This window comes from Meriones unguiculatus, chromosome 7, assembly GCF_030254825.1.
Source record: "Meriones unguiculatus strain TT.TT164.6M chromosome 7, Bangor_MerUng_6.1, whole genome shotgun sequence".
NCBI classification, from domain to species: Eukaryota; Metazoa; Chordata; class Mammalia; order Rodentia; family Muridae; genus Meriones; species Meriones unguiculatus.
Window position 1 is genome coordinate 83,099,134 of NC_083355.1, and position 24,458 is coordinate 83,123,591.

The following is a 24,458-nucleotide window of genomic DNA, read 5'->3' on the forward strand; positions in this document are numbered from 1 at the left end:
TCTGCTGCTTCCTCTGCATTACCTTTTTCTCTCTTCTGTCACCCGTATGCGGTTTTGTCACTTGAAAATAGGTTGTCAGGTGCCACTGTCCCTGAGGGTGAAGCCATGTTGTCCCAGATGGAGGGCAGCGGCAGGCAAGCTGGGCAGAGCCCCGAGGCCAGCCTGTGGGCACAGCTGAGCCGCCCCTGTAGCTAGCTGGCACGGCCAGAATCCAGAGGTGGCCCAGCCGTTCAAACCTTCCCCAGTATCCTGGTGGGCATCATGTCAAGCACTCGTCCAGTCATCTTGAGCACCGCAAAGCACCTGCCTCTTTATGGACGTCCCGTTGGTCAGGTTTCTGGCTTTTCGGGAAGTCAACTCTGAGTGTTCAAGGGAGTTCTCCCCGGGAGTGCTGGCCAGTCACCAGGTTACGCTTGGGTACATTCTACACACACGGCGTACCCGAAGCGCCGCACCCCTCACCGTGTTTAAGACGAACGGGGCTCTGGGGACCTGAAGCCGTTTTGTTTCGTGAAAAGCGCGCACGCAGACTTCTGCTGGTCCTTGCCAGTTGCTTTCTCTACACGTTCCCGTTAATCTCTCATCATTTTCTTTTTTTCCTAGACCAGAATTTGTCTCCGAGTTCTCAAAGCTGTCAGAGCGATGGCAGAGTGCTGGCCGGGCTGTTCAGCAGAGGAAGTGTGACATTGACCGGCTGGTGACGCAGTGGCGCTTCTTCACCACCTCTGTGGAGGACTTGCTCCGTTTCCTCGCTGACACCGGCCACCTACTGTCCGCACTGAAGGAACGGGACCATTCCAGCCCCTGCCAAACCAGACGCCTGATCCACGAGCTGAAGGTATGAATGCACAGTTTGGGGGGGGGAGGAGAGGGAAAGCTTTATATATGCAAGATGTTTGTTGGACTGAGGCTTTATTTGAATCTATTTGTATTATTATTTTTTTTAATCATGGGTGCGTGCACGCATGCGTGTGTGTGTGTGTGTGTGTGTGTGTGTGTGTGAAAGAGAGAGAGAGAGAGAGAGAGAGAGAGAGTGCTAGTACCTGAAATGGCCAGAGGTGTTGGGTTCCCCCAGAAGCTGGAGTTACAGGTGGTTGTGAGCCTGTAGGGGTGCTGAAAATTAAACTCTGGTCTTCTGAAAGAGCAGTATATCTTAACCTCTGAGCCGTCCCTCCGGCCCCCTGAGGTTCAGTGTTTTCCATCACGACCCAAGTGTGTTGTGTACAATGGGAAGCCAGCTAGGTATGGCTGCCCACAGCCTGCCCCCTAGCTTTGTGTGTTGGAAGCCCTGTCTTATCCACACACCTAGAAATGGAGGTGGGCTCTTAGGGTGTGGAAAAAGCACGCACTGCCGACAGGCGGGTAAAACGAGAGAAGTCTGTGGTGATGGGATCATACCACCCAAACCCTTCAGGGACTGGCACATGTGTAAGGGGTCCACAGGTACAGTGACAGATGGAAGAGCTGATTGTTCCTCCAGAGCAAAGTCAGACAACCAGGCATGCATCAGAAAGGGTTTAGGGGCTGGCGAGATGGCTCAGAGTAAAGGTGATTGCTGCTAAGCCTGAAGGCCTGAGTTCAATCCCTGGGATTCACATGATAGAAGGAAAGAACTGACTCCCACAAGTGTCCTATGACCTCCAGATATGCACTGAGTGGCAGATGCGCCCCAAATTCTATACGCAAATCAACATATAAAAAACTAAAGGAAAGCTGCTGCATGAGCATAGGATTAGAGTATAGTGAACGCATTCCCTCTTTAGTAGAGAGAACCGCTCCTCCACTGGAGACGCAGCCAGATGCCACCCCCTGAAGTGCTGGGCTGGCCTCATTCACTTATCCAGTCCTCAGCTATTGACTGAGCACCTTCTCTGTGCTGGTCTCTGTCCTCATCGCAGTATAAGGACCAACCAGAAGACTCCTGCTCTCATGCACACATCCAGGAAATTAACTAAAGAATTAATTAATTTAATTCAATTAAGGAAAATAAAGAGTGTAGTCAGCTTACACCAGATAATTTACAGAGGAGTTGGTTTGGGTGATCTATGGGATGGTGGCATTTTAAAGCAGGACCTGAATAATGAGAAATGAACCAACCCCCAAAAAGATTTGGAACATAGTTTGGCTGCTACATGCACATAGAGAAGAAACTGAGTCAGAGAAGACTCCAGGGTTTTGGCCAAGCATCTTGGTAAACCATGCGCCATTGACCAAGTCAGAGACAAGCAGAAGAGGCCAGGCCTCTTGTCTGAGGAGCGGCACACACCGCTCCTTTTTGAAGTAGGAGTCAGTTCAAAGAATTCCTCGTTTCTGTGCTGGAGATGGCTTGTTTCAATCTACCTTAAGCCCGTGTCCTATTCAGGTCAGGTGTTTTCATTGTTTTTTCATGCACTGACCAGTGTGTCAGTGTTTAACTGTACGCTCTAGTGGTGTTGCCTGTCTGTGTGTTCTCTTTTCCTGTGCTCTCAGCATAATACGCTCACTCCACTGAGTTACCCTGGTGATAACCTGTGTAACGACTTCAATTCAAAGACTCTAATTGTCTTCTTACTGCTCTGAGATCCCCACTGCCTTCTAGATTTTTATTTGTGAATATATATAGGCACACATAAACATACGTACATGTAATTTTTGTTTGTATGTATGTATGTGTGTATGTGTGTTCCGCCTACATTATGTCTGTACACTGTGTGGTGCCCCAGAGGCCAGAAGACCATGTCCTATCCCCTGGTACTAGAGTTACCGACAGTAGTGAGTTGCCATGCAGACGTTGGGAATTAAACCAGGATCCTCTGTAAGAGCAGTTGGTGCTCTTAACCACTGAGCCACCCCTCCAGCACCCTGAGCTTTCATCTACTAAAGGTCTTAACTGTGACTATATCCTTGGAAATGATGCCATGACCATCGCATGCGGGGGCATAGGCCTACCCGGAGTTAAGCATTTGATTTGGATGTGAATGTGTTTTGTGTGTGCATCCTCACATGCATATACTCTGTACAGATTTGTCTACCTTATGTAGAACTTAACATTCAAGTGGAGCTCTGAGGGAAATCCACGGTCACCTTTTAAGCATACCAGAGTCAAGCCCTGTTTTTCCTTTAGAACAAAGAGATCCATGTTCAGAGGTGGCGAACCACCTATGAACTGGCCTTGGAAGCTGGGGAGAAGTTACGGGACACACCCAACCTGGAGACTAAAGAGTTCATCGACAGGCAAGCCAGCAGGCTTCAGGACACCTGGAAGGACACGGAGCTGAGCCTGAGAGAGATGATCAGACAGCTGCAGAGCACTGCAGAGGTAAATGAAAGACCTTGCAATCCTCTGCAATAATCTGGGACAATAGGAGTGTTTTGTTTTGTTTAATCCAGTATTTTGAGTTTTCTAATGAAAGTCAATTTTTTACCAATATATGAGTCATGCCAGTTACTGCTGTTAATGAAATAATAACTGCATGGGGAAAACCAAGTATTGCATCTAAAAACACTTGAGATGGTATTGGCTTAGCAGGTTAAGGCATTTTCCAGCCAAGCCTGCAGCCTGAGTTCAATCCCCGCTACCCATGTGGTGGGCAGAGAAAACCCTCTCCCACAGAATGTCCTCTGACCTCCATCACATGCTGTGGCAAACCCGTACCCACCCATCCACATACGCTAAATAAATGAGTAAATAAACAAATGTAAAAAGGAGAGTTCTATGGAGCACGAAACAGTCAGATTCATCGGATGTTCAGTGCATGAAACTAACATTCCACTCACGCTCCGTCCTGGGGTATGATACATGAAAATGACACAGTTGTGCTGTGTTCTTCTGTTATCACCAAAGAATGCATCTTTCCACGGACATGAGTTTCTTGGGTAATTGATCACTATGTGTTTAAGAACGAAATGTTTTTTTTAGTAGGAGAATCTTGGTTTTGGTTTTGTTTTGTTTGATTTTTTTTTGTTGTTGTTTTTTTTGGGGTTTTTTTTGTTTTTTTTTTTTTTGGCTCGAACACCAAGTTGTTCTCAAGGACTGAACTGTTTTAAAGTTATGACCCAACACTGCAATGCAGTTTTTAAGTTTGTTTCTCTTGTCCGAATATTAAGCTATTTTTGTTTTATTTTTCATTTGTATGCTTATTTCTGACATTCCTCCAATCTGTTGGCGTACCAAAGACACATAACCAGACTACCCAGGGAAATTTTTCTAAATCAAGAGTGAATTTGTGTGAGCTGGTTGGAGCCCCTGAGCTATGAACAGAGCATCTGCGTTTTCTTGTGCTGACTCTGTGAAATGCGCGAGCTAGCGGACAGGCTAAGTGTCAGCCCTGCTCCTAGAGCAGGGCGTAAATGAACATCAAGGTAAAGGAACTTGCATGCAGGAGGGTGCTTCTCCGTTTGCCTCCTTCTTAGCTAAGTTCCGGATAGTTTATCCCAAGATGATACCCTTCTCAAGGGTATCACCCTTGACTGAGACTACCCCGATAATGCTTAGGGTCAGTACTGAAGAATAGAATATTCTATTCGTGTTTATACATTTTTAGCAAGTTCAGAAGTAGGAACGTACCCTAGTGGATCAGTTCTGGATGCCACAAACATGAAAAGGCAGGCACCTATTGGCCTAGTACCATAAGGGTTAAGGCAGAGAAGGCTCATCTCTTACCCACATCTTTAACTTCCCATCTGCGAGCCAACTGCTATCCCCAAGCCTCCGCTTTCTCGTTTCCAAACGTGTCAGCCAGCGCTGCGTGTCTTAAGGTTTTTACAACTTCAGTGAGGTGATAAAACTCTTTGCAAACTCCAAAGTATTTTAAGCAGAAGGTGGCAGGTGGAGAGAGAAGTTGCAGCTGTGAAAGGAGCCAGGCATCAGGAGAGACACAGAACAGATAAGCAAGGACGGGAATGGTAGTACACTCTGCCTGCCTCTGCTGTCGTGACATGCACTTAAGGTGTGCATGCTGAAAGTCAGTCCTTCCGGTAGCCTTTTAGATGTGAATGCATCTAGAACTGACCCAAAGGATTAGAAAGATGGAGCCAGGGAGAGACAGGAAGAGATCCTTCCCCAAACCAATCCATCTCAGTGATTGACATGTGCTGATGTCCTGTGTGTCCCCCCGGTCAATCTGTGTGAAGGAAGGGACTGATTTCTATGTGGCCTCTCCAAACACATTTGTAAGAATGCACACGTGCATTAAGCGAACTGGTCTGTTGTCTAATTCAGTCTGGAGAGCCAAGTGCTTACCAGTCCTAACACTGTTTTCAAATAGACCTGGGACCAGTGTGAAAAGAGAATCAAGGAGCTGAAAAGCAGGCTGCAAGTTCTGAACGCACAAAGCAAAGATCCTCTTCCCGAACTTCACGAGGACCTCCACAAAGAAAAGGAGCTGATTAAGGTATTGACGGCCGAGCCCGTGGCCAAGATAATCACACAGCCGCCTTCTGGGCATTCAAAATGCTTTCCTGCCTCTGTGTTTGTGTGATCAGGCTGAGTGTTCTGGGTCAGCTGGAAAAGATTTTCCCTGTCTTCAGTCTAACATCATTCTGGTCTCTTAAGGTGTTAGAATCGATGTTTCGAGTGGTCCTTGTGTAAAGATGAGAAAGGCTTTTGCAAAACAGTACATTGTAGGCTCTTAGGGCAATTCTCCTTCATATTCTCTATCTGTTTCTTTCCTGTAATAGAAGATCTGGCTTCTGAGTATTTTAGTGTGTGTGTGTGTGTGTGTGTGTGTGTGTGTGTGTGTGTGTGTGTATGTGTGTGCACACACACATGTGCAGGTTTATTTGTGTAGTGTGCAGGTCAGAAGACAGCCTCAGGTGTCTTTGCCACTCACCTTCTTTGAGGCCAAGTTTCTTTTGTGTGTTCCTACACCAAGTACTCAGGCTAGCTGGCCGGTGAGCTTCTTTGGGGTAAGCTTCTAGCTCTGCACCCCATCTCACCGTCTCACTGTAGAGGGGCTGGGACTGCAGGCATGCATCACCACCCACGCTTGACTTGCATGTGGGTTCAGGATCTGAACTCGGTCATCAGGCTTCCACAGTGAGCACTTTTGCCCACTGGGCTGTGTTCCTGGCCTTGAGATTACTTAAAACAAAGCAAAACAAAAACCTGTTTATTCTCTGACCAAATGACTTTGTCTTTGAAGTAATACTGAAGTATGACTTAAAAGCTCACTTTTAAAACCAATAGAGTTGAGTTCTTTCAAGTACAACATGTTTATGAAAACCCTCCGAACTATATTCTGTCTAGTTGGCAAAGGTTCTTGAACATCAGAGATCTTTGCAGAAGATGGGGCAGAGTTATATACAGGAATTCCAAGTAGGAATTGTAGATCATTGAATTCCAAGTCAGGAACCTCCATATCTCTTTCTTGTCCACCTGTTTGGTGTTTAAGAAATTTCTTGAGACCTTTTGGAATGGTCTTTTAATTTTTTTTCTTCCTTCAGTGACTAGGGATTGAACTGATAAAAAGTAGAAAGAAGGAAAGGAAGGGAAAGGGAAAGGGAAGGAAAGGAAAGGGGAGGAAAGGGGAAGGGAAAGGAAAAGGGAAGGGAAAGGGAAAGGAAAAGGAAAAGGAAAAGGAAAGGGTCTTATACTGGAATCTGTGTCAGAAAGTAGACTTTCTTCCTATATACATTTGTCTTTGTCATAAAAATTTCCTAGTGTACTTTGAAGGCATAATAAAAGCACAAAAGCATAAAGGGTGCTGAAGGTCATCTCTGTAATGAATCCTAGCACTTTGGAGTTAGAGGCAGGTAGACCAGAAGGTCAGCACCATCCTTGACTACATAGCAAGTTCTAGGCCAGCCTAGGCTAGGCGAGACCCTCCTCTCAAAATTAATTACTGTAAAATGACACAACAAAGGGCTAAGGCAGAGTGTTCACTTGGCATGTAGAGAAGGCTCTAGCTAGCTTCCTCCCCAGTATTATCACAAGGAAACAAAAAACATGACAGACAGCTGTTGTCTGTTATCATCGGGTAAAGAAATAAACATTTCAAATTCCCAGTGTGCTTGCCCTTCCTGCTGGCCTCAGTATTAAACTGCCATTAGCAGGGCATCTCAGTCTTAGGAGGTAGAGGCAGAAAGATCATGGGTTAAGGCCTGTGTCAGCTGCATAGAGAGTTTAAGGCCAGTCTGGGCTATATCAGATTTAGATCAAGATGCCAATAATAAATGAGAGAATACAGAGTCATTCTCCACTGATATGTGGGAATTTTCTTCCATAAAGTCTAGAAGCCTGTGCTGACCTTGAAATAAAAACTTTTAGGGACGTTCCCGAGGTGCCCGAAGCTTTTATTGGCTCAGCCCCATTGATCAGTGAAAACAATCATGGCAGAGATCCACAAGTTCATCCAACCAGTGACTATATCTGGAGTTGACCGATTCAGCTAGACTTTCTGGCTAGCAAGCCCCAGGGGACCCTCTTGTCTTCCCCTCCCTGGTGCTAGAGAGGCACGCACCAGCTTTTTCACACTGGAGGATCCAACCCAGATCCTCAGGTATCTCCCAAGCATCTGCCCATCCCTTTTGGTTCCAGTGGTAGAGCAGAAAAATGGGACCATGAACTGATACCACTGGAAAAGGCTTATGCTGCCGTGTTGCCGGAGGGAGACCAACCGAAGCCTATATGCTGCTGTATAGAAAAATCTGAAGTTATACATCATGGGGTAACTGGAATCTTACATGTATTAGTTTTGTAATACTGACCATTTATCAGGCTAAAGATAAAGGAAACTTATCTGACTGACTTATTCTCTTTTGCAATCATTTTCTAGCAAATCTGGGGCATCTTAACTTAGAGGCAGAAGTACTCTTTGGTTGGGTGTTTGGGTGAATGGATGGTTTTTTTCCAAGGGAGGGGACCCAGGGTCTCATGCATGCTAGGCAAGTACTCCACCACTGAGATAAACTCCCAATCTGAGGCATGGTTTCTGGAATGTTTCTACAAAAGTAATCATCAGCTCTAATTAGCTCACACACTAGACCTCCCTGTGTATTGTCCGATTCCCTCATTTGTTTTTCTCTTAACACTTATGAACATTTTAAAGCTCTTAGCCATGTATGGCTATACAAAACCTCTAATCCCAGATTAGGAAGCCAAGGCAGAAGGACTGCTACAAGCTGGAGCCCAGCTTAAGCTACATAGCGAGTACCAGGCCTTTTGGAGCTGCATGGCAGGACCCCATCATTTGCACAGCTTGCATGAAGCTCTGAGTTCAATCCCCATTACTGCAAAACCAAACAGATAGACAACAACAAAAAAGTTACTGGTATAAATGGACAGACTGCTTTCCTTTCGTTCACACATTTTGATATCTGAGGATTCAGTGTGCATGTGGCAAGTCATGATAAAACGCCACGATCGAAAGCATCTTGAGAGGAAAAGGCTGTGTTTCAGAAGCAGTGTTGCCATGGTCCCTGCCATTCTGTCCATACAGTCTGTTGGAGAGATGCATGCTAACCATATAGCTACATTGTGTGTGTGTGTAGTCATCAGTAAAGGGACACTTAGATTGTTGCTGTAGGTTGGCTATTGTGAATAATGCTGAGTGGCGGTGGTGGCGCACACCCTTAGTCCCAGCGCTTGGGAGGCAGAGGCAGGTGAATCTCTGAGTTCCAGACCAGCCTGGTCTACAGAGTAGTTCCAGGACAGCCAGGACTACACAGAGAAAGCCTGTCTCAAAAAGAAAAAAAAATTAGCTCCTCTTTACCGTAGCCTCTTTTGGACTGATCTCTGGTGTAAATGACATGGTATCTGGCTTCAACCGAAGGGCAGGACCAGAGGCTTGGAAAATGTGCCATACCTAAGGAACCCTGAACACAATTAAGACCTCGTAGACCCTCGAGCATTTGGACTGTTTCCTTTCACTTCCTCTGTAGGGAAAAGAATTTTCTTGGTCACTTGCTACAGTTCATTGGATCTGGAAATAACTTCATTTTAAAAACTTGTCAGAGCTCATGGTATAGCTCATTGATGCAGTCTTTGCCTAGCTAGTGTGAGGCCCTAGGCTGGATCTCCTGCACATGAATGAATGAGTGAGTGAATGAATGAATGAAAAACGATAAACATAGGAATCTTTCTGCTAATTAATCTCTGCCAGTAATCAGCAAGCATTTTTTTTTTCCTTCTGTTATAGTCACTTGTTTAGAAAATCAAAGATAACTCCTTCCAAATGGAAGTTGTCACTTTACAGCAGACACAGTGTTGGTACCACACCCGGGCGTTTTCAATGTGAGGCACCACGCTTTGTGTCACTTCTTAATATAGTTTCTGAGTCTTAACCCAGAAACGTGTGTAAAGGGTGCTTCTCCTACATTACGCACGCTGCGCCCTCCAAAGTATGGTAAAGGGCCTGGGTGGCTTTCCAACACAATGACTTCTTTAACCGCAAGCTACCTGAAGGAATGTCCTGGAAGAGAGCAAAGACAGTCTGTCCCCCTTGAGGGAAAGGTGACTGTAGGCAGCCTGGCAGGGCTGCAGTAGGCAAGCTAGGCAAGCGGCTGTTTCTCATTTCCAAGGTCCCTCCCCTTCCCCGGCTCCCCTCCCCCAGAGCCTAATCAAAGGATTAGCCTACAGGTTTGGAAACAACAGCAGCTGGGCTTGAAGGCATTTTTTCCTCTTTCCCCCTGTGTTTAAATGCAGGAGGTAGAGGCGTCTCTGGCTCACTGGACACACAACTTGAAAGAACTTCAAGCTATGAAGGCCGACTTGAGCCAGCACATCCTGGCGGAGGACGTGACGGTCCTCAAGGAGCAGATCGAGCTTTTGCACAGACAATGGGAGGACCTCTGCCTGAGAGTAAGTCAGTCAGCTGCCTGCGGAGCTGCGGAGAGTTGATTGAAATGTGCTAAGGGCAAAGGAAAGGGTCCAGGGTCCTGGCCGCCTTGAAGCCCGGGCCCTTTGGTGCTGGGACCCTGTATCCCTGCGGCTTCCTTTAGGAGGCAGCAACCCGGTTTCACAGATTTGACCTCTTTGTTTCAACAGCACCCACTGGGCAACTTTGCACACTTCTCCTGAGTTGAGTTTTGTTGGTTTTGTGTGTGTGTGTGTGTGTGTGTGTGTGTGTGTGTGTGTGTAAGATCATCTTAAGCTGGGGTGCAAGCAAGGGACATGCTTACTCTTCTCTGTGGCTTGCATGGTACCAATGAGAGCGTACTGGGAGAGATCTCTTTGAGCCCTCTGTGTATCTCTCCTGGGCTAACCTCCAGGGCCTCGATGCCCACAGACACGGAAGCAGTTATCTGAGAACCAGGCTCCTCCTGCATTCCAGTGTTCAGTCCTAAGAGCTCGTTTTTTTTGTTTTTTGTTTTTTTTAAACTCTGAAGTGATTGAGTGTGGCCTGAGGACCTGAGCAGGTCACTTCTACTGGATAAAGATGGAATTGTGTTTAGAGTATTACCCAGTTCAAGTCTCTGACAGGATCAAAGTGGAATTAAAGGGTTCAATTAATCTCAAAGAGCCTGTGTTAAGGATACATAATTCTCAGGAAAAGTTAACTCCTTAATCTCATTAATTTTTTTTTTGTAGGAATGAATTTTGACACTTGTAAACACCTGTGTTCTAAAGACACTTTTAATTACATTTTGAAGTAAATACGCTTTATCAAAAACTTGATTTTAGTAGCTACAGTGTACTCTAAGTGTCTGTTAAATTGTTCTAATTTGTGTTTTACGTAAAAGAAAATACTTAGAATCCATGAAAAGTCTTCTAAGGGTTAAGGAGGACTCGAAGAGCATCCCCAGATGGTCCTAATTGTTACCACTGTAGACTCAATCCTGGCACAAAAATGCCAGCACTTTTAAGAGCTAGAATAAATAGATTGCTGGCGGAAAGGGAGTAAAATGCTTGTTTTTCTAGGGATAGATTTTCGGGCCTTTTAAACACAGTTGGCTGGGCGGGACACAGAAAGAAGCATTTGGTATCTTGACCTCAGTCTGGGAAGAGCAGAAGTTCTTTTGTACGTGGTGAGAAAAATCTCAGAGACTGTAGCTGCCTTTTCCTTTTCTATAAAGCGGGGCGCTAACACTACCGAAAGAACTCTTAGCTACCCCATTTAAGATTTCAGAGATTTTTCAGAAACTGAGAGTAGATGTACATTTATGAAGGCTGGTTTGTGTTAGATGTAAAATTTTGATCGCTAAATTGTGGCCCCCTGAGGAGAGAGGGAAACCCCGTGGCTGGTGTGAGCATAATAGAACACTAGGCATTTGGGGGTCAGCCTGCTTGCTCCAAACCAATTTTTGTTGACATTTTCATGGTTTCCAGACAAAAGCTACAGTGTACAAAAAGCTACAGTAACAGCAAAGTAGATTAAATGAATTGGTTTGGGCCTTGTTGGCTTGTTTAAATATTCAAACATTTTTACTGCTTTTGAGCTTTGTGGTCCATTTGTGTTACTAAGGACTGGTTGTCTGGTTTTTTTGTTTTGTTTTTGTTGTTGTTTCTTCCTAGTGTAGGGCCTTCTGGATATAAAGACTTGAGTTTTGAAAGGAAACCACTTTGGGCCACGAAGTTAGAAGTTAGATTGGAAGAAGCAACCAGTAAATATTGAAAGAAGAAGGAAAACAGTGTTGAATGACAATTCTGGATTGTACCTAACTGTTCTTGTTTCCGATTCCTAGGCTTGATAGTGGTGAACACGCCGAGTGTGAAGCGCCATTGTTTCGTCTTTTGTTAGCTTTTATGGCAGTTAACAAGGGTGAAAAAAAAACTTTTGTTAATGCTGAACTTTTAAGAGAAAGAAACAGGTTTTAGAGATGCTGGCAAAAGCACGTGACATTTGTGCTCATTTGTGTTTGTGTGTCTAAGTTGGGGGTGGGGTGGGAGGGTTGGTGGGAGGGATGCTCACTTTTTTTTTTTTTTTTTTTTTGAGAGTCAAGGGATTTTCCTTCCCTGCTATCCTCAGCTGCCAAATGCATGTCTCACCTAGGTGGCTGTCCGCAAGCAGGAGATTGAAGACAGACTCAATTCATGGATCGTGTTCAATGAAAAAAACAAAGAACTGTGTGCTTGGCTGGTACAGATGGAAAACAAGGTTCTACAGACAGCTGATATTAGCATTGAAGAAATGATTGAAAAGTTACAGAAGGTGAGCAGGGAACGGGGCAGGGCCCAGGTGGGGTGCACAGAGAGGGGCCGTGGGCTTCTGAGGGGCTCGAGGACCAGCATTGTCACGGGCATTTCTAGCGGCGACGAACACGTTTTGAGGGATAGTTTTTGATCTCGCTGAAGGAAGAGGTGGGGAAGATGAGCAGTGCGAGCCTGTCTCAGGTGGATAGGACGCTGAGGAGCGCGGCTTTCCCTTGGTTAGAAAGACTACAGTCACCCAAAACACCTCTCCACAAACCCTGGGAAAACTCTGACCTCAGGCTGACTCGGTTAAACCCATTTAGCCTGGGCTCCATGTTTGTGAGGGGAAACTGAGAGGTGTTTTTGTTCAGAAAGAACCTGACGGGGCTGGAATATAGCCTGGGTGATAGAGTTCTTGCCTTTTATGCGTGAAGCCCTGAGTTCCATCCTCGGCCCTACAAGGATAAAAAAAAGAAAGTGCCCACGGCCAGGCAGGGGGAGTGTATGCCTGCACCAGCACTCTGGAGGCTGAGACAGGAGAATCGTGAGCTGCAGTGAGAGAAAGTCACTGCTGCCTTAAACACTTCAGAATCAACTCACCACCACACTTAGCTTTTCAAAACTTGGTTTAAAAAAGAGATCCAAAAGGGGAGGTCTTATTTAGAAACTGTCATTGGGGCTGGAGAGATGGCTCAGCAGTTAAGAGCACTGGCTGCTCTTCCAGAGGTCCTGAGTTCAATTCCCAGCAACCACATGGTAGCTCACAACCACCTATATTGAGATCTGGTGCCCTCTTCTGGCACGCGGACAGAGCATTGTATACACAGTAAATAAATAAATCTTAAGGGCCTGGAGAGATGGCTCCTAGGTTAAGAGCACTGGCTGCTCTTCAAGAGGACCCTGAGTTCAATTCCCAGCAACCACAAGGTGGCTCACAACCGTCTGTACTGGGATCTGATGCCCTCTTCTGGAGTGCAGGTGTACATGCAGATAGAGCGCTCATCTACGTAAAATAAATAAAAAAAGAAAAGGCAAGAAACTGTCTTCGTGTGCTAGCAATAATGTGTCACCCCTGAAATTATTGCCTGCCTGTTCCTGCCGCACTCTGTATCGTGGCTACTACTAGCTGATGTAGCCATTCCCGGAAGAACTGGCAGTACACGCCTGCAGTCCCATCCATCACCTAGGAGGCTGAGGCAGGTAGGAGGCTGAGGCAGGAATATTGCCTGGAGTTCAGTATCAGCCTAGGCGACAGTGTGAGACCCTGTCTGATAACATTAAAAAAATAAAAATAAAAATAAAAGTGTGTTGAGAGAGAACTGTGCCCTTGGCTGGAGAAGGGACTGAGCCGGTGGTGATGACAAGGGCCTCGTTCTTTGCCTCCTGCCAGGACTGCATGGAAGAAATAAGCTTGTTCAGTGAAAACAAGCTCCAGCTGAAGCAGCTGGGTGACCAGCTGATCAAGGCCAGCAGCAAGGCCAAGGCGGCCGAGACGGAGGACAAGCTCAGCAAAGTCAACGATCGCTGGCAGCACCTCTTTGATGTCATTGGATCGAGGTAAGAAATTTGTGATCGCTGCCTCTGCTACTGTTACGGTTGATGGTGGGGTCCAGCTGTGTTCCCCAGGCTGGCCTTGAACCAGTCTTCCCTCCTCAGCCTCCCAAGGAGCTGGGGCTGCAAGCCTTTGCCACCGTGCCCAGCTGGATTTGTTTTAAGCAAGGGTTGGAAACTTAGGTAGAAAAGTGACCCTAACGGGGAGGTCTCGTTTAGAAACCGCCACCCCATGAAATTACGCCTGCCCGGTCCCACCTCGCTCTGTGTAGTAACAGCTGGGGCCCAGTGCACAGTTTAAGGAGTCCTTGCTGGACACCAGATCCACTGGAGAATACAGCCCCGAGTACTGGTCAGCATCTTGTTCTCAATGGTGACTGCAAGTCACAGCTCTGTTCTCCAGTGCAGTTTTGCCCGAAACAGACCTGTTAATATTGTCTCCCACCAACAGTGGCAATGCCCAATGTTCTTACACAGCCTCTGTTTTTAAGTCCCCTCAATAAAGACGGCACCCTTCTCCCCAAACCACACGTTTTTCTGTGGCGACCTGGTATTCGGAGACGTCTATTTGGAACTGCTTATGCAACATTATCTGCCACTGGTCCTGAACATGGCTTACGGAAGAGTGTGCACAAGGGTGAACATGGTTATGGTTTGGAATTTGGAGGATAGCCTGGAGAGTGTGCTAAGATTTGGAGGGCTCTAAGACTAGGATAGTTATTGTTAATGATGTGGCATATCCTTTCCCTCCCCGGTCACTGGAAAACGTAAGTGAACCTGCTTCGCTCAGCAGAGGCCGTGGCTGACGTGGCATGAGTGTAGCAGGCGGGGAGGAAAGCGGCAGTTAATGGGAGTGGATTTCTGGCAGCAGTAGAGTGAGCATATGGAGAGCCTAGATCCTATCTTCTGAGGGTGGAGACAAGGAAAGAGCTGCCACCCAGGCGGTCCTGAGCAAAGGTTTGGAGCTCCGGAAGGCCACTGCCGGCAGTGGGAGAGACCCTTGTTAGGAGCAAACAGGTATGACGTGGAGCAGGAGAAAAGCCACCCAGGAAGGGACAAGAAGGCCCCTTGGCTCCAGCGTAAGAAAGACAGGAGGAGAGATAGGAGCTTAGAATGTCAGCCACAGATTTGGCCTCCTAAGTAAAGGCTGAGCCTGCCGTGGTCTCTCAGCGGTGACAAAGTTCCTAATGGAAGATCTGGGGGACCTGGCTGGAGGAAGAGGCTGGGCTGAATTCAGCTTCTCTCATCGACCACTTGAAAAAGAAACCTACAGGAACTTAGGACGGCCGGATGCAAGGCTTATGTTTGAGCCTTTCCTGGCTTTCCCATGGTAGAAAGCTGAGTGTGGGATTTAACTTTTCCGGTTTCCTCGTCTTTCACGTGTGTCCAAACAGCACATCTGAAGCCACTCGCACTGTTCAGATGTGTGACATGCGCTGTGCTCATTTGACACAGGATCCTCAGTACGGCCTCTCTGTGGACTAGTTAACCAATGGTTTTCATTGCGAAGTGGAGGCAGACTCCCTCAGTTATAGCTAGGGAAGAGAGGCCTCCGTGAGGCCAGGGATTTGATTAAATTATTCCCATGGACGGGCAGTTGGGGTGGCTCACTGGGTAAAAGGCGCTTGTCGCGCAAGCCTGATGGCCTCAGCTTGATCCCCAGAAGCCCAGAAGAGGTGGAAGAAGAGAACTGATGCTACCGATTTGTCCTCTGACCTCCACATGACTGGTGTGGCACATGTGTGCCTGCTCTCTCACACCACACACACACACACACACACACACACAAAGCTTTAAGGAAATAATCATTCCCAGGGCTGAGAACACGGTCCCGTGTGTTTGTTGGCTAAGTATTCTGATGGGGTGAGAATAAGAACCTCTCCATTGGGTCAGTTGTGGCTTTGCTGTTGCCATCTTGATGTTCCACGTCAGCTTGGGTACTCGGCACCGATCAAGGGTGTGATGACACCACAGCTGCTCAGGAGTAAGTCTTACCTTGTGCTTCCTGAAAAGGGGAGTAGCCTGCATTTTTCAGGTTGTACCACTGTGAGTGTAGAAGGCCATCGGCTTCTCTGCTTCGCTGGCTGCCCTTGGTGGAAAAGAGAGGAAACAGCAGCTGAAAGTTCGTAATCCTTCTTGGCCATGGCAATTGGCAACAATTATCTTGACTGCCAACTGAGTTGGGTTGGTTTTTTTTTTCCATTTTAAGATTTATTTAATGTATGTGAGTACTCTATCTGCACGTACACCTGCCTGCCAGAAGAGGGCATCAGATCCCAGTATAGATGGTTGTGAGTCACCATGAGGTTGCTGGGAATTGAACTCAGGACCTCTGGAAGAGCAGCCAGTGCTCTCAACTGCTGAGCTCTCTCCAGCCCCACTAACTGAGTTTTTAGCAATATGCTTTTTATGCATGATGTCACTTAATATAGGGAAAGGATAGAAGCAAGTGCCACATCACGTGTGTGAGGGTCTGAGGACAACCTGCGGAATCTCCTCCCACCATGGTGGATCCCAGGGATGAAATTCAAGTCATTAGACCTGGCAAGAACCACCTTTCTCTGCTGAGCCATCTCTGTAGCCCTCCCTTGATTTTCAGTGTAATACTGAAAAGTTGGTGCCGTCATCCCATTTTACAGATAAAGAAACTGAAGGCTGAAGTTAAATAACTTGCTTGAATGAATGGACAGCCCACAATGCAACCAGGATCTCAACTCAGGCAGTTTACACACACACACACACACACACTACCACCACCACCTTAGACCCTTCTAATTGGAAACACACAATGACTAGAACTCTGTGAGTTCTCGCTTAGGCCTCAGTTAAAGTTGAAGGCTTGTCATTGTGTTCAGAACTCTAAAGCCCACTAAAACAGGTCTTGTTCACTGTTTTATTTTAAAAAAAGGAAAAAAAATCTATTACTTTGGGTTTATTCTCAACAAATTCCAAAATAATTAGTGTAACATGACAATGCATTGGGTTTCTTAAAGCTACATTGCATCTGATCATTTCAGGCAAGTAGGCTTCTGGGGTTGCCGGGGCAGGGGAAGCAGAGCCAGGCTCTTCATATCAGCTGTTTTGACTCTTGAAACAACACTGAACGGCCAGTTTGAGCCTTCATTTACACAGAGAGAAACTGAGAAGGAAAATGACGTCACTGTGGAACTTCTGCGCAGAACTGGAACAGGAGCCAAAGTCCGTCTGTTTCTCTACAGGAAGCTTCTTAAGAGTGGCCTGGCTCAGCCGCTTGTAATCCCAGCACTTGGGGAGGCAGAGGCAGGTGGATCTCTGTGGGTTTGAGGCCAGCTGGGTCTACAAAGCAAGTCCAGGACAGCAGTGCTACACAGAGACAGCCTGTCTCAGGGTAGACGGGGGAGGAAAGCATGCCTGGCTCCTGTGAGACACGGGCTTTCCAAGGCACTGTATTAACATTTTTCTGAACCTTAGAACCCCATGTCAGGTACTGTCCACTGGAAGACCATGGTTCTCAAGCTTCGGCACGCACCAGAACCCGCCTCAGTGTCCCACGTCTAGAGATGCTCCATCCACAGGTCTGGGTGGGGCCAAGGCCTTCATTTCTAAGATGTGCCCTGGTGTGGTGCCAACATGTGGTACCCTTGATGGGGACAGTATTTGAGAAACACGTGAGCAATAGGCTGAAGTAAGTCAGAAATCTGTGAATGACTCTTGAGCCCCAGTGTCCACGCTGAGAAACCATGGACAAGCCCTGCTTCCTGCTTCCCCCGCAGTGGACCTGTGAGGACTGAGGTCCCGGTGAGAGAGCTGCAAGGGTCCACACACATCTGCCTCCATGGCATCCAGTGTGGCTGTGAGAGAACCACAGCAGGAAGAGGGGGCGTGGCCTCGAACCACCGTCTTCTCCACTTCCTTAAAGCAAAGAAGCTGAAGGTCCGGCTCCTACAATAACCTTGACAAGGGCTGGGGAGCCCCAGATGCCTTCACTCAAGATTACATGGGCCCTGGGCTATAATTATCTAGAATCCAGTCAGACTTCGGTGACAAGGAATATTAGTTTCATACTTCTCTGCTCACTCAAAAGGTTAAATGGAGAATACACTTTGTTAAACAGTCATTAACCCTCTTTCTTATGTTTCTTAGATGTTATATGTGTGTATATGTATATTTATGTGTGTGTGTATACACACACACACACACACACATATATATATATCTTGGCAAAACCTAAATACAGGAGAGGCAACCATGTTCTTAGAAGCTATTTTTCAGAGCCATCTACCTGTAGGGTCCTCTAAGAGGAAGTGGGGTTCCCTTAAAACTGGTTGGGTACAAAACAAAGGGAGATCCACATAAACTAAACAACAGGGAACATAGCTCAAAGAGGGCCTTCCTAATTAAATTTCACTGGACTAAAGTCAGGGGAGGATTTGGCATCTTCTGTTGTGTGAAGCAGGCACCATGACCACAGGTCACCCTGTGTCTTTGGTTAGTCACTGTGGGGACACACGCGCGCACACACACACACACACACACACACACACACACACGTCTGAGTGCCTGTCTTTGGCTGAACTTTTTCAGAAGCTCCAGGGCGAGGGCAGGTGCCCACAGTAGACTGTAGGCATCTTTCCTCGATAGCTCCCCAACCTTATATTTTGAGGCAGAGTCTCTCACTGAGCCCCAGGTTCATGCATTGGCTAGATGGCTAGCCAGTGAGATCTTGCAATGCACCCCATCCCCAAGCTAGGGTTGCAAGTATGTGCAGCACCATGCTCAGCTCTTACATGGGTGCTGGGTCCTCATGCTTGGGTGACATACACTTTACCAAACTGAGCCATCTCCTTAGCCCTAGGGTGGGACCATTTATGAACACTCTTTCTAGCAGTGTGGGTGAATGACCTAATGAACATTTCCAGTGCCTGCAAGAGCTCCCTTGGAAGATTTATACTGGCCATGTCCCCTGTGAGAGACCCCTTAGTGGTCATTTTCATTTTATCTACAGTTTCTAAGGAAGGAAATTGTTACTATTCTCTTCCATACCTCCTCCATGGTATCATCATGAATGGGCTTACTATATTTACTAGTGTATATCCTTATAAAGGAGGGACTTCAACTCAAACAATAACATGTAACCGAAAAACCAGTCCCTTCCTATTGACATTGGATGGCCATTTTGCTTTCAGAAGTATCATGTCCATTGAAAGAAATGAAACATACTTTTCACATTTTCCCTATCATTGTGACAATCCCATCGAATGTATACTAACAGCAAGTAAAATGTTGTCATTTAAACTCAGCAATTATTACCCTGGCAACCGTGGTAAATATTTTCATCCCTTGTAGAATGAGCTAACCCTGTCCATGGCTCTCCTTCTATCTGTAGTCTCTCAAGGTCATTGTGAAAGGCCAGACAATGCTGCCAGTCAGAGAGCTGCCTTCTTCTAGCTGCTATAGGTGCCAGGGAGGATCTGGAGGTCAAGGGGCTTAGAGAAAAGACAGCCATAGCCTTTCCATTTTCCTTCCCACCAGCCGGTCCACTTCTGGACTATCATTACATACCCTGCAGAAGCAAGGGCTTCCCCAAGGGGACAGTAGCCAGCCATCAGCAGATGGGAAGCTCCTGGCCTGATGTGCATGGTCAGGAAACGAGCTCCCCAGTCTCACACTTAGGAGGTCACAGGAGCAGCCCAGGAAGTGGGAGTATGCCGAGCAGGTGCCACGCTTTTGAAGTGTTGCCAGGCCTGCGTACCTTGTTCCACAGGTAGAGAAGGCTCACCTCATCTCCAAGGTGGGGAGGGTAGTCAGGGCTAAGTGGTGGGTTGGAGGAGCTGCAGGAGGCCAAGTCTCAAGACAGGAAAAGAAGCGAGCCTGACACCTTTTCATAGGAGAAAGGACTCCCGTGTTCCTACTTTGAAAAACCCAGGAGGGAGAAGCTTAAATCTCTTCCTCTGTCTTTAGTCCCGTTTGTACTGCAAGGTGGAGTCCCTGTGCAAGTCAGTGGGACCAAGTGAATGAACTCTGGCCTCCTCAGGCAGGACTCCAGGACTAAGGCAAAAGGAAAACTCCTCAGGGAAATGGTTCCACAGGACTGGTGGAAGCCCCCCCCACTTCACCCCCCCACATGGCTCGGGCTTCAGGTTTCACTGCTACTTGTAAATGTGACACGGAGAAATTATAGACCAGAAATCTCTTTCTCCTCCATGTTCCCAATCTAAATGTTTCCTCCTGGCTTTATAGCACTTCACAAATAACACGGTGCCAAGATAACGCAGGGACGCTCTCCCCTCAGCCTCGCAGTCCTGTAGCAGCCGGCAGAACAAAGGCTGTGTGTGTGAGAGGAAAGAGCTGGAGAGAGATGTTTTCTTTATTGCAAGGGGGGAAACGGATGAAAAATCGCAGAGCCCAGAAAAGGTGACTTCCTTCCTCGCCGGTATGGCCCTGCGCCGATGAGACAGCCGCTATGGTGGTGCCGCTGCCTCCTCCGACGAGGAACCTTGGGGAGGAGGGCCGGGTTGGAAGATGCTGAGCCAGTGAATGAAGAGGGCAGGCTGGGCAGGGGGAGGGGCCGCCTGGCCAGGAGGTGGAGGTGCAGCCGGGAACTTGGAGCGTCCTCGGAAACCTAAGGAATGGTTTTTTCTCATCAACAGTAAGTGCCATTTCAGCTGACAGCCGCACCCGTGACCCAGCTGCCCCCACCCCCCACGCGTTATCTCCCTGTGTCTTGCTGTCTGGCTCGCGTTTTTGGTTACAATAGAGATCACCGATGAGATGGTGGCTGCGGAGTGTGTGCCTTCAGCCATCGGGGGATGGGTTCTCTCCCTGGCTTGTGGTCGGCGTGCTTGTGGTATCCGCAGTCTGCCTCTGACAAGCCGGTCAGAGATGGGATTATGCTGTGTGGGAAAAATGGAAATCTCCCGGCATCAAAAATGCTTCAGAGAAGCAGCTGGCTCAGAAACGTACTGTACTGTCCGTGCCCTGAAATCAGGGTGTGGAAATTAATGATTTTTACTATGAAGATATTATTTAAAAAGATAAAATTGTGCAGGCTTGGTACTGCATGTTTAGCAACTGACAGCTACCCATAGGCTCAGATACTTTTGATCATTTCTGCTCTCCTTACTAATTTTTGTTACACTGGCCACCTTGACAGAGGCACCGTTTAACTCACACAGACCTGAGCATTTAATAACCTGTGAAAGGCATGTTGTTCCAGGTGCGTGAAGATGAACTATTCCAGATAGATACGTATTTGCTATTTAAAGCCTCTCTCGTACAGAGCAAGACTTCTGCTTGCTGTGTGCACCCTCATTTTGACCGTTCTCGAGTCACGTCTAATTAAGATGAAAGAAAAACTTTATTCACCTTGATCATACCCGTAATTCCTGTAATAGTGCTCTTCTGTTCTATTCAAAGCTGCTCTTTGGCATGATGCTAATTTTGTTTGGTTTCATGGGGGGAAATGTCTTCTGGGGTAGATGGCCTCTCCTTTGCACCTGAAACTACAGTTTTGATCATCAGTCCTAGAATTCAGCTCAGGAGACCCTGCTGCTTCTGGGTATATGTCACATGTTCTGGGGAAGTACATGAGAACTATTACCTGGATGGTCATGGGTAAGGTGGGAGCCCCACAAACTGCCTAGGTGATTGGTGTCATGCCAACAGCCTGGTCTCTGAATAGATTTCCTTGTTTCCTGACGTGATCTGGAGAGCTGAGCGTTTCAAGAGCCGTAGTAACGAGGCCTAATGTATAGAGGTCAGCCTTTAGGATTAGCAAAGGGCACAAGCTTCCTGACCCAGGGAAGGTGATGACAGTTGAGTTACAGTGTCTGCAGGGAACAGAACTATATAAACTTCAACAATTTGCCGGTTGGTTCTTGGAATAAATGCCCAGGTGACTGCTGGAGAAACAGTCTGATGCCAGTGCATTGAGGGTGTCAGGACTCCAGACCGAGGATGAGCCGCAGAGCAGGTTAGACTCTGACTGGGTAAGGTGCGCTCTCTCTCTCTCTCTCTCTCTCTCTCTCTCTCTCTCTCTCTCTCTCTTCTACTTGGCCTTCAGTATACTTATTATCAATGGGTCACATGACACTCACAGTAGGGCAGCAGGTTGCTTTGTGGGCAAAACATTCTGATATCCTCTAGTCTTTAAAATATGGAATCGCCATCAAAACGATGGCGAAGAAAAACTTCCTCCTCCCTCGGGAACTTCTGAGTGCTTCTGATACTGTATTGCGCTATCAAGTTGTAGGGGCATAAGCTCTGTAGGCCTTATGGCCCATCTCTGAGTTTACTACTGAATCCTCACAATGTGCATAGGGCCCAAAGCAAAGCAAATGTTCAAATGTATAGTGAAAGGAGCCCATGCAAGGGAAACATGGGCAGTAAATCTGCGACTTCAAGCCTCGTCCCTTGCGCTGACCACAAGCCGGAGGACGCAGAAACACCTATGTTGACTCCATTGTCTGAATCTGGTTCCTTGACAGCAGCAAAACCCATCTTCTACCCCTATGTACATCTGTGTGCGCAAGATATGTGACAAGCCGCAGGGGCCAGACTGCCAGCGGTTAGACTCCTGCCCCTGCCTGAGCAATGGCCCAAGTGACTGGGGCTGGTTATTGACCCCCATATGCCTTTATTTCCTCAAGTGTCCAATGGGGGTGACATGGTGAGAGTACCACAGTACCTGTCTGTCAGCCTCATTAGGACAGTTGAGTGGCTCGCACGTGAGGCCCAGCAGGCCTGACATATGTTAGCCTATGAGGGAAATCTTAGCATGTTGCATACGTGTTCCGGTTTAGTGCCGTGGCTTATTTATGAGTTACAGAGCATCTCCAGTGTAGGTATTTTAAAGGAATGAGTTACGCATTGCAAAGGCTGGCGTAGCTAAGTATCCTTTCACCCCAGTGCTTGAGAACAGAGATACTCTGGATTTTTTTTTTTTTCAATTTTGAGATATTTGAATATTTACAATGAGATCGCTTGGGAATCCACTGCTATTTCTCATACATGTAGCTAAGGTAATTCTATACGTCTTTAGTGTGCCTGTCCTTTGACTGTAGCCATCATATAAGGTCTGATGCAGAACTTTTCACTCGTGATATCGTGACAGCACTCAAAAGCTTTGGGTTTGTGAACATTACAGATTAGGATTTCCGGATTAGGGATGTCCAGTCTGCATTTTAGTTCCAGCCGCTCCCCCGCTGGTCTGTCTGGAGCATGCCATTTTGAATACCACCGTCCTAGGAAAAGCAAGCACCCTGTTCCTCTCCTCCAGGAGCTACAGCATCTCTCACCTCTGGTTGGCAAAAGCAAACATGTTTGTGCCTAGGCTATTTTATTTTGTTGAGTGTTCGCTCCCTTCACATGGAAAGTGATCTCCACGTACCTCTTTTCTTTGTAAGAAGAGAAAAGCTGTGATCCTCAGAGTGGCCAAGGGGTAGGTTCTGGATGGTGAGCTGCCGTCCTGGGAAGGGGGAAGGGCAGGTGGGAGGCAGTAAGATGATCGCTGAGCTGGAATGCTGCTCTCTGCCCATTGGAAGCTGTCATGGCCAGGCCTCTTCTCCAGCCAGAGGCGTTGTTTTTTGTTTTGTTTTGTTTTGTGAGGGCAGCCCCTCATAGCTGTGTGGACAGCATCTGGCCCTTGCACAGTCAATGGTGAGATGAGGCGAGAGGGGGTCCTGGTGCTAAACTATGGAGATGAGAGCATGATCTAGGTTAGAGCTCTCTCCAGGCCTGGCCTGGCTTCTGTTACTTCCCTTTTCAATAAATCATCTTGTGGCTTTGAAGGAGACTTTTTGTCCTGCTGCAAGTGTGCAGTTTGGAAAATGTACCTCCTTGAAACCGATCATGCCTGTGACTCCTGGGCACCTGTCCTTGCCAGAGATTGTCCCAAGCACCCTGCGGGCACACCTGCTGCCTTCCTCCCAGCTAACCCAGTGAAGGAAGGCCCATTTCACAAGTGATTAGTGAAGCCACACCCCAAACCCCAGGCCCTTACAGACTGCATGGCCTGCCTTCAGGCCTTCCCACCTTATGGGGCCACTGAGAATAAAAGACTCAGGAGAGAGTATTGTAAAGTCCAGTGCCAGCTAGACAGGGCAGTGTAGCACCACACCTCCTCAGGAGCATTAAGAGTCACGCTGCTGAACATTTAGTGTGTCCCAGCGGCTGTCTGTCGCCTTGGTCCCACAGCACCTGCAAGATGTCTAATTTTATAGGTGATAAGGATGCTTGGAGTCTGAGCCAAGTATCTTGCCGACCGGGCGGTAGAGCTTGTAGATGGTAGGGGGGTAGGACTGTAATCCTGGTCTGCTTGACTCCAACACTCTGGCCTTATCCTTATCCCTGAGGTTTGAGAGACGCCAGAAGCTTGTAAGTAGAGGGGCTGAGGTGAAAGGATTCTCCCGAAGTCGTACAATTCGCTGCCAGTAGATCCGGAGCTGGAAGGCAGTCCCCGGGGCTGTCTTGGTTAACTGTGAGATAAAAACACCCTGACTCTTTGGTCCACTTACCCCACAGCCTGGAGGTAGGGAATGTAGCTCAGTTGGTAGATCGCTTTACCCAGCATGCACTAAGCCCTGGATTCCATTTCCAGCGCCGTAAACCGGTGGGGGTCCTATGCAGACATGATCCAGGCACTACAAAGATGAAGGCAGAAGGATCAGGAGTTCAAGATCATCCTTGGCAACCCAGAAAGATAGAGGTTGGCCTGAGCTACAAATGACCCTATCTGAAAATAAAACAGCCTACGGGGAAGTGATCCTGCACATTTATTCATTTAACAAGTATTTGTTGGCAGCCCTGTCCACAGCCGCCTAGGGAAGGTACTGCTCAATTATGTCTCTCTTCTGTAGAGTGCGGAGGGTCTCCCACAGTG

The 24,458-nt window shown here is 47.4% G+C and overlaps 1 protein-coding gene across 4 annotated transcripts in view; it reads left to right on the forward strand.

Annotated features, from left to right (window-relative positions):
• Syne2 (spectrin repeat containing nuclear envelope protein 2) overlaps positions 1-24,458 on the forward strand; it is a 302,588-nt gene that overhangs the window by 249,983 nt on the left and 28,147 nt on the right. For 3 of the 4 annotated variants that reach the window (XM_060387664.1, XM_060387667.1, XM_060387666.1), the window contains exons 94-99: positions 604-838; positions 3,104-3,298; positions 5,247-5,372; positions 9,623-9,778; positions 11,910-12,068; positions 13,440-13,606. In XM_060387664.1, the coding sequence (XP_060243647.1) occupies positions 604-838; positions 3,104-3,298; positions 5,247-5,372; positions 9,623-9,778; positions 11,910-12,068; positions 13,440-13,606 (1,038 nt within the window). Of the gene's footprint in view, positions 1-603; positions 839-3,103; positions 3,299-5,246; positions 5,373-9,622; positions 9,779-11,909; positions 12,069-13,439; positions 13,607-19,858; positions 20,229-24,458 lie in introns of those variants that run through there. The other variant, XM_060387668.1, reaches the window with a different exon arrangement.